Raw genomic sequence first — 13968 nt, 5'->3', positions numbered from 1 at the left:
ATTTTTTTGCCGTCTCTCGTCTCATGACGATTTGCAGACTCTGCTGTGTGCATTTATTTGTTTTGGAGGAGGCGTAGCTTTGGAGAGCACTCTAAAGGAAGGGTGGGATCCTTTGCTTTCAAAGCTAGCTTGCTGTTGCTAGCCTCTCCGAAATTGCATACCCTACCTTTAAAAATGTGAAACGGGGGCCTTGCGCCAGCCAAGATCAATGGGAGTGCTAATGGGTGGCTTTCTCCAGATTATTATAGGCCTTCTTGGTCAAAAGGAAACCAAATTGCATTCATCAAACCATTACATGGAGTCCATAAGTGGAAAAGCATTAGCACCATTCTGAAAATGACATTCTAAAATCACACCCTACTTTAAAAACATTTAATTGAACTGATGCTAAGGAGGAGAGTAATCTTGGAAAGTATTCTGCTCGGTGTGTTTTAGCGTTAAATTAGTACTTTAATCTATATTTTTTATAAATTTTCTGTTAAATCCCATTTCAGCAGTAATCTTGCCATACGTATATTGTTCTTAACATTCAGCTCAGTGTACACTCTAACCTTTGCGGTGCAAAATGCTTGCAAAATGTTGACCTTGCTTTTATTTATCTCTTTACACTTTATTTTGAACCTTTGTGTGTGTTATGTTTTGCCAATTGTGTGCATGCACATATGTGAATGGTTTCTGTGTGGTTTTTGTGGTTTCTGTTCAATACAGTACAATATATCCTACATTCTATTCTTGCATTTTTTGCAATTATTTGAATCAATTCATGAGGTTTCCCTATCAAAATGGGAGGAAATGGAAATAAAAAATGGATCATGATTTATTGTTTTATGTGTTTGTGCTTAGATGCTTTCTGCATGAGTGCGTTTGCTTATGTAAAGACAAGTACAGATGAATCTGTTTGTCTGGTGGCAGTATACAATCGGGCATGACTGTCAAATGAAACATCACATCCCAGCAAACAATAGCCGTCATTTCACAGTCTCGGTTAACTATAGCCCCGATATAGTCTGGCTATGAGCAACCCACTTCTAGCCAAAACTTGAACAAACAAAAAACTAAATTTGTTACATGTTGTTTTTGTCAAAATAACTTGAGAGATGTATGGTATTCCATCATGTTAGCAAAGTCAACAGTGATTAAAAGGTGTTTGGTTTCATTTCTTTGACATGTTCTATGCGTAGCCTTTGCGTCTATTTTTGGGCTATGGTTAGACGACTATTGCATTTTCACTGACGGCCCAAATTTTGTCTTGTTTTAGCCTAGATGTCAGGGCTGTGTTTGGACGGCTATTAGACGTCTTTTAAATGCAAAATTGCTTGCTGGGAAGTGTGTACACCTGCATGTGTTACACTAAATGATTTTCTTTTTCTTTTCTTTTTTCAATTTTAATTTGAGCTGGTCTCGTTATTTTCTTGACCTCTGCATCTTTTGCCTTTTGTTTTGGTTTCTTAAATGGATTAATTTCTCCTTCCTGTCCTATTTTGTTTTGTTTCAGTCAAGGGACCAGGCAGAAAGTTAAGTCTACCCACAGATCTTAAGACTGATCTTGGTACGGTAGGCCGAAAGCGAGCAGTTCTTTTTCTTTATTCTTGCCTTTGATTCATCAACTTTCTCTGTTTCCATCCTGTTGAGAATGACATGATGAAGACCCTAGTCTTTGCATTTAAAAGTTCATTTTTAATGCATTTTTTCTATTCTTTCACTTTCTTCTCATTTGAATTCATGAAGTAGCGCAAAATTTCCCTCACATTTCTGCGTGTGGCCTTTAAAAAAAAATGCTTCTCAATGTACATTTTGCAAGTGTTTACAAAGGTGGTTTGTTCAACATAATCATTCTTAAGTTGAGAAAAGTATCACTCTGAAATCTCGCTCTTTCGCGACTGATTCATCATTTACGTCTAAACGGCCTTGCTCCATTGTAATTGGGTCATTCTATACCTCAGAACATGCTCTAATCCTATTGGACCATTCTCTAACTCTATAAAAGCCTGCTCATTTGTGATTGGACCATCCTCTACCTCTGAACGACATGCACTAATGTAATGAGCTCATTCTTTGCAAGCGAGCTTGTGTCATCGTGACTTGGATCATTCTTCAGCCTTTTATGGATATACTTCGAATTGTCTCACTCTGTCTCTTTCGCTGAGTATCTATCCTTGTTCTCTTTTCCCTTTTCTTTCCTCTTGTCTGGCTTTTTGTTTCATGCTAGGCTGTGACTAACACACTTTTTTTTTTGAGGGCTGAACAATTTCCTTTCCAATTTCTTGTGCCAAACATGACCTAATGTGTAATAATGAAAGTGTTCCTTCAACAGGTCAAGCTTTGCAGCATTACAATGGAAAATAGACCGCCTGTGCCATGAATAATTACACTTGTTTCTAATCCTTGAAGGTTTAGATTTGTGCTTGAAAAATAGTCGAACTTTGAAAGCACAGTAGAGTCTTGGGTCATTTTGTAATTTGAAAATATCTTGAAGGTTTAGGTCATAAAAACAGAAAAAGGACATAAAAATCAATGCTTATTAGAAGCCAATTTATAAGTGCTGTGTGAGTGTAATGTATGTGTGTGAGGCTGAGATAGAGAGTTAGTGTGAGTGGATGTCTAGAGGTATAGGTTGGACTCGCTCTGTGTAGTTTTGTGCTGTAGAACTGTCTCCCCTTGAATGCACTGGGGCTTCCTCAATATGTTTTACTGTCCTAAACCCTTGATTTGGATTTTTTCATTGGCATGGGCCCATTTAGAAACACTGACCCTAGTGCAGGCCAGGGAAAACGTAAAGATGTCTGCGGATAGGCTCCATGTTTTGGGCTTTCTCATCCTGCCTCTCTCATGAGATCTAAGATGATGTTCTCTAAACTTCATCAACAGAAAATCAGTCTTGGAGGAAAATTAATTGATAGATATTACCATTACCATCAAGATTTTAGTTAGTTTCATGAGTTTAATGATGTAACAAAAATTGCTACAAAATAGCATAGAAGTACTGTTCATAACTTTGGGATCTCTCACCAAAGCTGCATTTGTTTTCTTATTAAAATTAAATTAAATTAACTGCTTTCTATGTAATGTATTCCTCTGATGGCAAAGCTGAATTTTTACCATCATTACTCCAGTCTTCAGTCACCTTCAGAAATCATTCTAATATGCTGATTTGCTGCTCAAGAAACATTTACACAGTGTTAAAAAGTCGGGCCGAACGGTTCTAAGAAAGTTAAGGAACGGTTCAGTTGTGTTTACACTTAAGCCTGGTATGGCATGACATGATTACAAACCGTTCTTGGCCCTGAATTCTCAGTACGATTAGCTAACCGTGCTGGTAGAATGCGTGCAGTTTCTCTGTAGTTGACTAATCGCGCTTTTTAAGCGACGGAAACACAAATTAATAATAAAATTGAAATATCTGATAGTCCTCCATAACGCGGTTGCCATTTACATCTCATATCATCAGTAAACCGTTGCATTACCAAGGCAATGACTGACACATTTGTATTACAATCCAAAGAGCGGCCGTTATCAGCCCCACAGTGGAAAATGAAACCGGCACGGAATGGAACGGTTAAGTAAAGAGCGTAGTTAAGTAAAAAGCGGCTATTATAAATTACTGTCATTTGTTTTTTATCAAATGAATGCGTCCTTGCTGAATAAAAGTATTTATTTATTTTTTACAAATCTTTCTGACCCCAAAATGTTGAACGTTAGTGTATAACTTTTACAACAAAGGAATAAAAAAAAGAAAAGAAAAAGAAAATAACAAATAACAAATGTAGTCTTTAAGGTTCACAAATTTACTGCAGATGGTGTTCTTAATAGTGCTTTGTTTCATCATGAGTCAGTGTCAAAGTTTTGGTTGCCAAGTCTGCTGTGCGATATCAAAATGACTGAGTAGAAATCCCACTGATATGAAATGACAGCAGACAGACTGGATTTGGTTGGCTGTGTTGGCATGAAATTGATTGATAGCTATAAAATAGAGGGAGGGAGAGTGAAAATATACAGCTAGAATGTCAAAATAGTCAGTCAAAATCTAGAAGGTACTGTGGTACATCCATCTCAGAGGTTCTGGCTACAGGTAGATGCTAGTAAGACTTTGATCCAGGTGTGTTGGAGGTGCTGCTGTTTTAGATTCGGGGAGTTTGGATCTGGGTCTGTTTCTGCAAACTCAGCTAGACCTCCCTCAACTTCCTGCACAAACAGATTGCAGATGGAAGCTTCTGTTTTTCTGTCAAATCAAGTCCTCCACCTTCATTCTTTCAAGTGTCTGAGCTGAGGAGGGATGTGAAAGCCGCTTTGAATGCTTAAACAACAGCCATTGCCTTTTCCCTTTTGACTTTTCCCTTCCATTTCCTGTTCCTTTTCTCTTTCCTTTCCATTTTCCTTGTTCTTCTTTTCCTTTTCCCTTCCCTTTCCACTCTCCTTGTCCCATCTTTCTTTCCTTTGGATTTTTTCCTTTTCAAATAGAAATGATTTTTGGCTGCTTAAAGCTGCTATTATGTGACCGCTTCCTCTTACTGCTTTCCTTTGCAGCTGCATTGTTTTCATCCCACTGCCCTCTTCACCATTCTCTCTCACAAACACTCATCTCTCTCTAATCTCAGTTGGGTTTCTTGCTAATGCTATGCCCGTTGTTACAGATCATGTGAATGGACATTGCACTAGCCCCACCTCCCAGCCCTGTCCATCTGGGAGGGCCAGAGTCCCGGGGGGCCCTGAAGGGCCACGCCTTGCCCGCAGGGGGCCCGGCCGACCGCCCTTCCGCAAGGCCCAGTCTGCCGCATGCATGGAGGTCTCTTTGCCTGTGTCCTCCCTCACCGAAGGTGTGTGCTTGTTCTCCAACTCCTTTATCCCTTTAATCCATCTACCCTTTATTCATGTATTCCTCCACTGCCTTGTCCCCCTTCTGCATGTTTAACACTCATCAAGGGATACAAGGAGGAGGGTATGGGATTTTATTGCTGTGTTTTCTGACGCTCTGATTTCACTGCCTTTTCTTTGGGTTCATTGTTTTGTTTTTCACTCTGTTGGAGAGATTGGTGATTACTAAAGCCCTATCATGCCATATAGGAAGCATACCCCTTTTACACCGAGTGGGATCTGAAGACCTCTCTCAGCATAGTATCCTACATAGGATAATACCCTAAAAAATAAAAATTCTGGCATCATTTACTCACCCTTGTGTGGTTTCCAATCCATTCTTTCTTCTGTGGAACATAAAAGGGGATGTTAGGCAGAATCTTTGATACTGGCAGTCCATTCAGTCACCATTCACTTCCATTGCATCTTTGTTTAATACAATGAAAGTGAATTGTGAATGCGGCTCCTTTTGTGTTTCAGGGAAAGGAGGAAGTCATATATATTTGGAATGACAATTTATGTCAGTTTATTTGTATTCAAGCTGGACCTTGTTGGTGGAAAAGGGGTAAAAGAATATATTATGCACCAATTACCATTCTGCATTTTTGCTGAAATTTAAGTTTTTGTGATCTCATAATTGGTTTGTGTTATAAACTTCAAATTTAAATCCAATTTATCCTGATTAAAGTCAATATTAGGATGAATTGGATTTATGTTGATGAAATAAGTATTTTATTAATCAGCCTTTCAAAAGTAATTTTAAAAGTAAAACAAAAACAGCACAAACCTTTCAAAGTGTGACTCACAGAAACGACTCTGCTTTTCAAGCTTTGGGGATCCTCTGTCCCTTTTATGTTTGAGACTGTATTTGTGCTTCAAACATTGAGGCTGAGGCAGACACTGCTGTGAGCCTAATTATACTTTTTGTTTTTAATGCTTTTAATTACTACCTCTACGCACGGTCGTTTGGCAGGTGGGTTGGTGATGTGAATTAAAAAAATTAATGTAGGCAGTCTCTGTGCAAGCTTAGGTTTGAGTTTACAAAACGATCATGGTTGTGGCTTTCTTTTTCTTCGACTTTCTTTCTTAGCGTGAAATGAAATGTTGCGACTAGAGGGGACTTTACCAGAATGAAATGCATGAACAACTCTACAAACACTACTATGTTGCTTCACGACACATTTCTACAAAACACATAATCAGAGTCTAAATGTTTGTGCTTATCACTGCCATGTTTAAATGTTGGAGTGTGTGAGTAGAGGTTTGTACATTATATAAATTGTTACGCCTCTCTATCCCCACAAAGAGAGTGTGTGTATGTGTGTGTGTGTGTGTGTGTGTGTGTGTGTGTGTGTGTGTGTGTGTGTGAGAGAGCGAGAGATATGACCTCTTTCAGGGAATAGTTCAACCAAGAATGAAAACTCATTATTTACTCTCCCTAATGTCATTCCAACCCTGTATGATTTTTTGGTAACACTTTACAATAAGGTTCATTAGTTAACTACATTAGTTAACATTAACTAATAATGAACTGCACTTATACAGCATTTGTTCATCTTTGTTAATGTTAATTTCAACATTTACTAATACTTTATTAAAATCTTGTTAACATTAGGTAATGCACTGTGAACTAACATGAACAAACAATGAACAGCTTTATTTTCATTAACTAACATTAACAAAGATTAACAAAAACAGTAGTAAATGTATTGCTCATTGTTAGTTCATGTTAGTTAATACATTTACTAATGTTTAATAAAGGAACCTTATTGTAAAGTGTTACCGATTTATTTTTATTTTTAGGTAGACTATCCCTTTAACTGTTATCATGGGCTTACACAAAGCCAAACTTGACTTCTCTGTGTCTTTATCTCATGTCAATTCTTTGTCCTTGTCAGTCATATATGTCCCTATAGCAGATGTCTTGTTCATATTAGTGTGAGCGCTAACGCATCACTTAGATCATATCCTCACTGGGCACCGACTTCCTGTCATTCACTAATCCAATCACAGTGATAGACAGCGTCTCCTCCTGTGCCTTCATCTGTGTCCATAATCCTGTTTACATGAAGGACGCCAACCAGGACAACCAGCCCAAGTCGAACTGCAGCCTACAAATAGTGTCACAGGGTTCATGAGGTTTTCATAGTGTCTGGATCTTTCCCAGAAAGACACGCTGTGCGCTTTTATTGCCTTTATAACCTAATAATCTGTATTTGATTTTATTTTTGAGAAAAAAATAATGTGATTGCTCACAAGCTAGTCAAAACGCCTTCCCATCACCTTTTTTTCCTCTCTTTTTTATTTCCACCTAGGCATTCTGAAGTGTTGCGAGTGAAATATTCATCCCTGAAACCTTAAGCACTGTCTCAGCTTGATTTTTTTTTCTAATTGAATAATGTCTTGAAATTCAAATAAATCCGTGTCCGTCCAGTTATAGACACGTTTCTTTTTTTTTTTTCTCCCCACTTGGAGAAGTGTTATTGTCCATTGGAGGACTACCTACCGCTTCTTTGGTCTCAACTCGTGGCGTGCGTCCCTATCGCTACGGTAACAGGCATGCGGTGCCGCAGTGGGGTCGCTGAGATAATTAAAGGTCAATTAGTAGCGAAGAGAGCCAGGTCGGTGCTAATGAGACACGCTACAGGAAGAGAGAGCTGCGGGAATCTGGGATACGTAGTCACATATAAACAGCCATTAAGGATGGAAAGACACACACACTTGATGTAAGCAAAATGTTTGAAAATAAGGACAGTTTCAGAAATTTATCACAATAAATAAGAGGTTGGAAGTTTTGAGTTATCCCAGTGACACCTTGACTCACATCCCATTTACCAAAAATATTAATTCACTGATTTTTAAGGGCACTTTCTGCAGGTTACATCATAAAGGAACTATGTGTATCATTTTATGTTGAGTTAACTGATTTGTTCAATTAAAATATTTGTTTAAAAGCATTTATTCATTCACGAACGCCATAGTAAAAGACCTTAGTCAGGGTTTGGAATTGAATTGAATTGAAATTTAATTTTACACAGATGAAAAACGAGGCTGTGAGGGATATGTGCTGTATAATGGTCCTAGATCACATTTAATTTTCACAACTCAAAACTTTACGGAGATTTGGTGTACTGAAAGTCTGTTTGAAAGCTGTTTTGTCAGCTGAACAATCAGCATGTTGTTAAACAACAATACAATCCATTGAACACATTGTACCTCTATCCCTCACAGCCTTGTTCACATTCCCGTTAGAAATGAAATATGGTGCTACCCTGACTATAGGACATTGCAAAATTTATGCATACATAAACAAGCCAAAAACACAGAGGAACAGAATAGACAATCACAGAGGTATCCATCAGGGGGGAAAAAAAATCTACAGAAATGTTTGCCTGTCCCACAGAAAGAGGGCAGTATTGGTGTTTCTAATAACAGGTGTGTCATTTGGCTCCCCTGCAGTGACTGACAGTCAATGACCTCAGCAAAAGAGTCCCAGAGAGAGAGAGCGAGCGAGCAGATCTTTTCTCACCCGTCTCTATCATGAAATATTCACACTAACGGGCTAACAGGATGGATACGACTAATTATATTGACAGTCCCCGCAGATACAGGTGCTGTCAGTAGAAAAGGTCAATTTGCATGTCTTCCCACAAAACGTATATGTGATTTCGTTTGTGACCATTGTGCACTGTGCGAGAGTGTGTGATTGGATTTGTGGCTTTGTGTTCAATTTGCGTTCAGATATATTGTTTGTGAAATGAATGCTGTTTGACATCAGTGTCCAGTCTTGGTCTGTGTTAAGGGGATGGTTCACACAAAAATGGAAATTCTGTCATTAATTACCCTCATGTCATTCCAAACCATAAAACATAAAAGAAGATATAATGAAGAATGTTCATGCTGCTTTTTGCGAAAGCGTACAGTGACCAGAAATGTCCACAAAAATGTCCACAAATCTATTTGCTATCCGCTTAAAGGGACACTCCACCCATTTGCACTAAGCTTTGCATTGTTAGAAACCCAGTCATACTATTGAATGGTCGTGCAACACTCTCTCATTTTCCCCTGAGATGGGAGAAATCCGTTATTTACCTCTTACACTTCCTCCCACAATGACGCAAAAATCGTCATTTTGCGTCATTGTCGGAGGAAGTGTAAGAGGGGGGGATTTCTGTTGAGACTACAAGCACTAGTTCCTCATCTCTCCAATCTTTCCCAGGGGCGGGACCCGCTCACGCTACAGACCTATTACAGATCAGTGGGTGGGACTTTACTCTCTGAAACTGAAAGCAATATCCTCCATCTTGTTTGAAGCTAAGCTAACAGGTGCTGTGGAGACAGATGTAAAGTTATGACAATAGCGGAGGAGAGTGCTCAATATGATATAGAGGAAGAGGATTTCGGAAGTCTGATGCTTGAATCAGGTGTTTGTGGCTACCTTTACAAGCCGCATTATAGCGAAGAGCAGCCGAGGCAGAAGACCTGCCTGCCGCGGACGAGGAGCCCAGACTGGCTCGAGTTAGGGCGGACTGGTGGCGCCGGTGATCTCACTATGCAACTACGAACACAGAGATAGAGTCCGTCTGCGGCAAAGAATTTCAACGATGACAATTTCGCCTGGACGAAATCTCTGAATCAGACGAGGACACGACCGTTTGTGTTGTGAACTATCCTAGTTTCGCACCGCATATGTTCTGACTGAACATCCAGGTACCATGCAATAATTCACCTTTTCGAAAGAAATAAAAACGAGGAGTAATGCACTAATGAGTTCGCCAACTAACTAGACATTTTGTGTGAAATGAATTTCAAGCTCTGGTGGTAGCTAGCCTTGTAGACGGAAGAGTGATTTCTCTTATATGCAGATATGCGCTGTTCTGGATTAGTGGGAGTGGCTCGCGGAGCTGTGCAATGTGGTGCATTGTGGGAGTTGTTGTCTTTCATACAAATGCGTCCTGAAGTTATTTTTTGTCTTTCCTCGGTCACGAAGGCACCAAATTCAAAATTTATTTTACATTTCGACTACATATATGACCCACTTTCAATAAAAAACAATGTTCCTATGGGTGGAATGCCCCTTTAAGTCATGATTGTAAGGAATGCTGTTTACTGAATACTGTTTTCTACTCATTTCAAATAAGAATACTATCTCAACAGCCATTTATATCACACTTTTAAGCAAAGCTTTTAAAACTCCTCGCTCACGGCATATATTTAATATATTATATATATTTTATATTACCAATATTTTAACGATTCATAAAAGAGCAATCACTGTCTGGCCATCAGATATTTCAGAATGGAGATCCCTTTAAGACAAGTCATTTTACTCGGAGTCCTTCTTTGAAACGCTTCTCGCACAGCTGTTTCGGTCATGCAAGTGTGCATCTCTTTGAATGGGGAAACATCAAATTCTCCAAAGCTGTTCACCAAGCTTACGATTAAATTTCATTTTTGAAATCACCAATTAAATCTGATTACAACTGTCTCATAAATCAACTGTCTCAAATGCATTTTTCAGGCAAGATCAGCCAATGTGACCGTTTCTATAGCGACCTCAGCATCATGATAGCTGCAGTGACACAATGACTTTACCAGTTGGTGATTGGCACTTATTCCACTTTCTCCCATTCATAGTAATACAAGTGCACCGTCTTTGGTTATAGGATCATGATTTTTCAGTTGCATTACAGCACAACGTGAGTACATATTAGCACTGTTTGTTGTTTGCTTTTACCATCTGATAGAGCGCTTGGACCCGAAAACAGTGACACGTGACATATCAGATTTAACAAGCGGTTAGTGATGGGTCGCACATGAACTGTCCTTTCAATTTTTAATGACTCTTTTATATGACTTGGGCGTATCAAGTTGTCTCAGAGAGTGATTCATTCATCATCATTTTGTGACCATGCATACGTACCATCCTTTCGTTTATGACTTAGGAGGTGAAATGATCACTTTGTCTCCTGTATACGAAATAGAAATGAGTTCACCTCTTGAGTCTTCTGGTCTGAGTCATTCATTCTTATGTCACATGACAGACGCATAGGCTACGTACAGGAAATGGGATCACAAGCGTGACTATCATATTTAACTGTGACCCTGATATGTTAGGTCCTGCTTTAAGATGAAAAGCTAAAGTCAAAAAAGCTTCCAGACTATTTGGCTTCCACATGACAAAAGAATGAATGACTCAGACAAGAAGACACAGTTGAGTGATAAATTAATCATTCTTAAGTAGACGTGTTGGGGAAATTTTGGCTATTGTAAATGTAACATTTTGATTATTTTTAATAACTCTGCTCAAAAGAATAAATGACTTTAAGATTTAAGATTAGTTCATTTTGCTGAACAAGATTCGAAGTCCCAAGTCAGCAAAATGATCCGGTCTTCTTTATCACTAATACACTAAATTAGTATTGTGAAGCTAGTTAAAGTTTCTAATGACATGAGGGTGAGTAAATGACAGAATTTTCATTTTTGAGTGAACTGTCCCTTTTATGATTTATCACAAACACACACAGCTATAAGCATCCTAACCTTGACACAACTCTCACAGCCAAAGGCCAAAGGATTTCATTCTACTGATGCTTTTTCAGGTTGTTTTCTATTGAATCTACTAAAGTGTTGTGGGCAGGCATTCGGGGGAAAAAAATCGACCTGTCAGGTCTTTCTTTCTTTCTTTCTTTCTTTCTTTCTTTCTTTCTTTCTTTCTTGCATATTGGTTTATCGGTTTTCTCTTCCTCTTTCTCTCCTTCTCTGTCACTCTCTGTACGCTGTAATGTTCTGGTCGTGTCTTTGTGTTTTGGTATACGTCTTGACATATGTATGTATGTATGTACGTGTCACTTTGTATGTGGTGGTCGTGTATGGTTGTATTTACGTGTTTGTGATTGTGACCGTTGGGGTGTTGTGCGTATGTGCGTTCGATGGATAGGTTATTCGTCTCGACGAGCCATGCTGCAGCAGTTACACGGAGTCAGTATGTACTCTCACGATGAGCATCACATCACCGCCTACTCCTGGAGCGAGAGAGGTAAGGAGGGGCTTAATGAGGGTCACAAGGACCTCTCACCCTGTAGCGTCCTGTCTTACTTCGTCCCGTCCTGTGGCACATAGTCGCTTGGTCAGAACCCCTCTTTCGTCACGTTCAATGATGTTCACCTAGTTCTTCATCTTCAGGTTTGGATTTGCACTGTAGCTTCTAGCAGCTGAACATTATAATGATGTCTGCTTTGTGTTTCACACTGCTGTGTTGTCAGCTTGAAGTTGTCTGTCCATCCCACGCACTGTGACATCTCCAAGACACGGATTAAATCTAGTCCTGGACTATGTGTGACAAACAGTTAACCGTGCTGTTCAGTCCAAGGCGAGGTTTAACCTGTATCAGGGAAACTGTTTCTGTATGTCAATGTCTAAGGAGGTCTTATGATTCTGCAGACGTGTCAGTATTATCAATCATTAATGTTGTCATCAATGTAGAGGTGAATGTTGTGAGGTCATTCTTAAATTACTTTCTGTGATGGAAAGGAGGGATAAGTTAGTGTACGCAGAACATATTAAGGTGTGCTATCATGACCATGATGCTTCATTGGCATGTGTCAGACAAAAGGGAGAAAGTGGACCTTCCCCATAACACTGAAGGGACATTCTCAAGAAACAGTGCAAGTTTGTTTGTTTGTTCATTTATGTATTCATTCAAACCTTATTCTATTAATCCATTTACTATTACTAACCTTAAGCATGTTTTTGCCAACCATTCAAAATGTTTGATGCTGAATATGGTTAGCTTAACTAGCAAATATCATCACTCATGCCACATTATCTATAGTCAGTTTTACTGTGCTTTGTTAAATTGATCACTATATATATTTTTTCTTATCACAAGAGTTGAACTGTTGAGGCTAATATAAGTGTATATGTAACATAACAAAGAGGAATGTCCTGTATAAAGAAAAGAATAGTCCAATGGTAAACATTATTCATTTATTTATTTTCCATCCAAGAAATTAATCTTTTAAATAATATTCAGTAACATGTTCAAGTACCATGTTAATTTACTCATATATAGTTGTAAGTCACAGGGACACATGTAGCAAATAAACAACACCATTTCCTAAGAATGTCCCTGGAGCAGAAGTTTAGAAATGGAGTAATATTGTGTTTTAGACGCCATTGTGATATACGATAAATGTAATGTTAAAATGTTGTAATTTATAGCTTATACCACAGTCTTTTGGCCGTTTTCTGTTATAGCTTACAAACATGTTCACAAATGAGCCTTCCATCACTACACACAAAAACCCATGTTCTGACATTGACAAATGTCTGTCAGCATTTTATGTTTTTGCTTTTATGTTATGTAAACACAATACAGTTTTTTTTTTCTACAGGATAAACAAGATTCTCAATTTAACACACCACGCAAATTCTAATATAAGATTTTCTGTTTTATTGTAATGCATGACGTAATACATCAAGTCAAGATAGTGAATATCACATAAGATATGACAACAACGACAATATATGATATTAAAACAACCAGTCGTATATTACCCTGATATACATTGTATTGCAATAAAAATCTTTTTCCATGACATTTTTCAGTTTAAGATAATGAGAGTTTAAATACTTGAGTGAAGTGTAAATCAAGCAGAAACACTTTTATGTGTGGGCCTGGCAATATGAATATACAGTGGATAAGAACTTGGAAGTAATTCAAGGTCAAATAGATGGTAAAGATGTTGAATTGGTTTTAAATTGTGAGCGTGTGTTCTGTGTTATCTGTGTATATAAATTAAATCTGTGACGTGCCTGATTATGTGAAAATTAGAATTTTAAAATGTGTTCACTCAATATAGATATGTATGTGCCACACTGTCCTGTGTGTACATTATTTATTGTTATACTTTTTCAATAACAAATCTTAAAAACAAGAAAAAGTTGTGTTTGCAACTGTGCATCTGTATCACTTTATAACTCAATTTCTGGTTGATCTGGATTAAATGTAATTGTGAACGCACATGTGAAGTGACTCCACTTTCACAGCATAAGGATTCTCTCCTATCTTTTCCCTTTTTCTTTTAACTTTTCACTCTCTACTATTCTTTATAA

General features: G+C 38.2%; 1 protein-coding gene across 12 annotated transcripts in view; it reads left to right on the top strand.

Moving 5' to 3' along the window:
* Positions 1-13968, top strand: part of stxbp5l (syntaxin binding protein 5L) — a 144815-nt gene that overhangs the window by 123684 nt on the left and 7163 nt on the right. For 3 of the 12 annotated variants that reach the window (XM_084123114.1, XM_084123112.1, XM_084123109.1), the window contains 2 exons: positions 4632-4814; positions 11792-11890. The exons of 3 other annotated variants lie outside the window; for them this stretch is intronic. In XM_084123114.1, coding sequence (XP_083979240.1) covers positions 4632-4814; positions 11792-11890 — 282 coding nt within the window. Of the gene's footprint in view, positions 1-1495; positions 1550-4631; positions 4815-11791; positions 11891-13968 lie in introns of all 12 variants that reach the window. 6 more of the 12 variants (XM_084123116.1, XM_084123113.1, XM_084123115.1 and 3 more) reach the window with 3 other exon arrangements.

This window comes from Abramis brama, assembly GCF_963993115.1.
Source record: "Abramis brama genome assembly, chromosome: 8".
Taxonomy (NCBI): domain Eukaryota; kingdom Metazoa; phylum Chordata; class Actinopteri; order Cypriniformes; family Leuciscidae; genus Abramis; species Abramis brama.
Note: the sequence above shows the minus strand (reverse complement) of the source record. Positions and strands in the feature narration are given on the sequence as shown.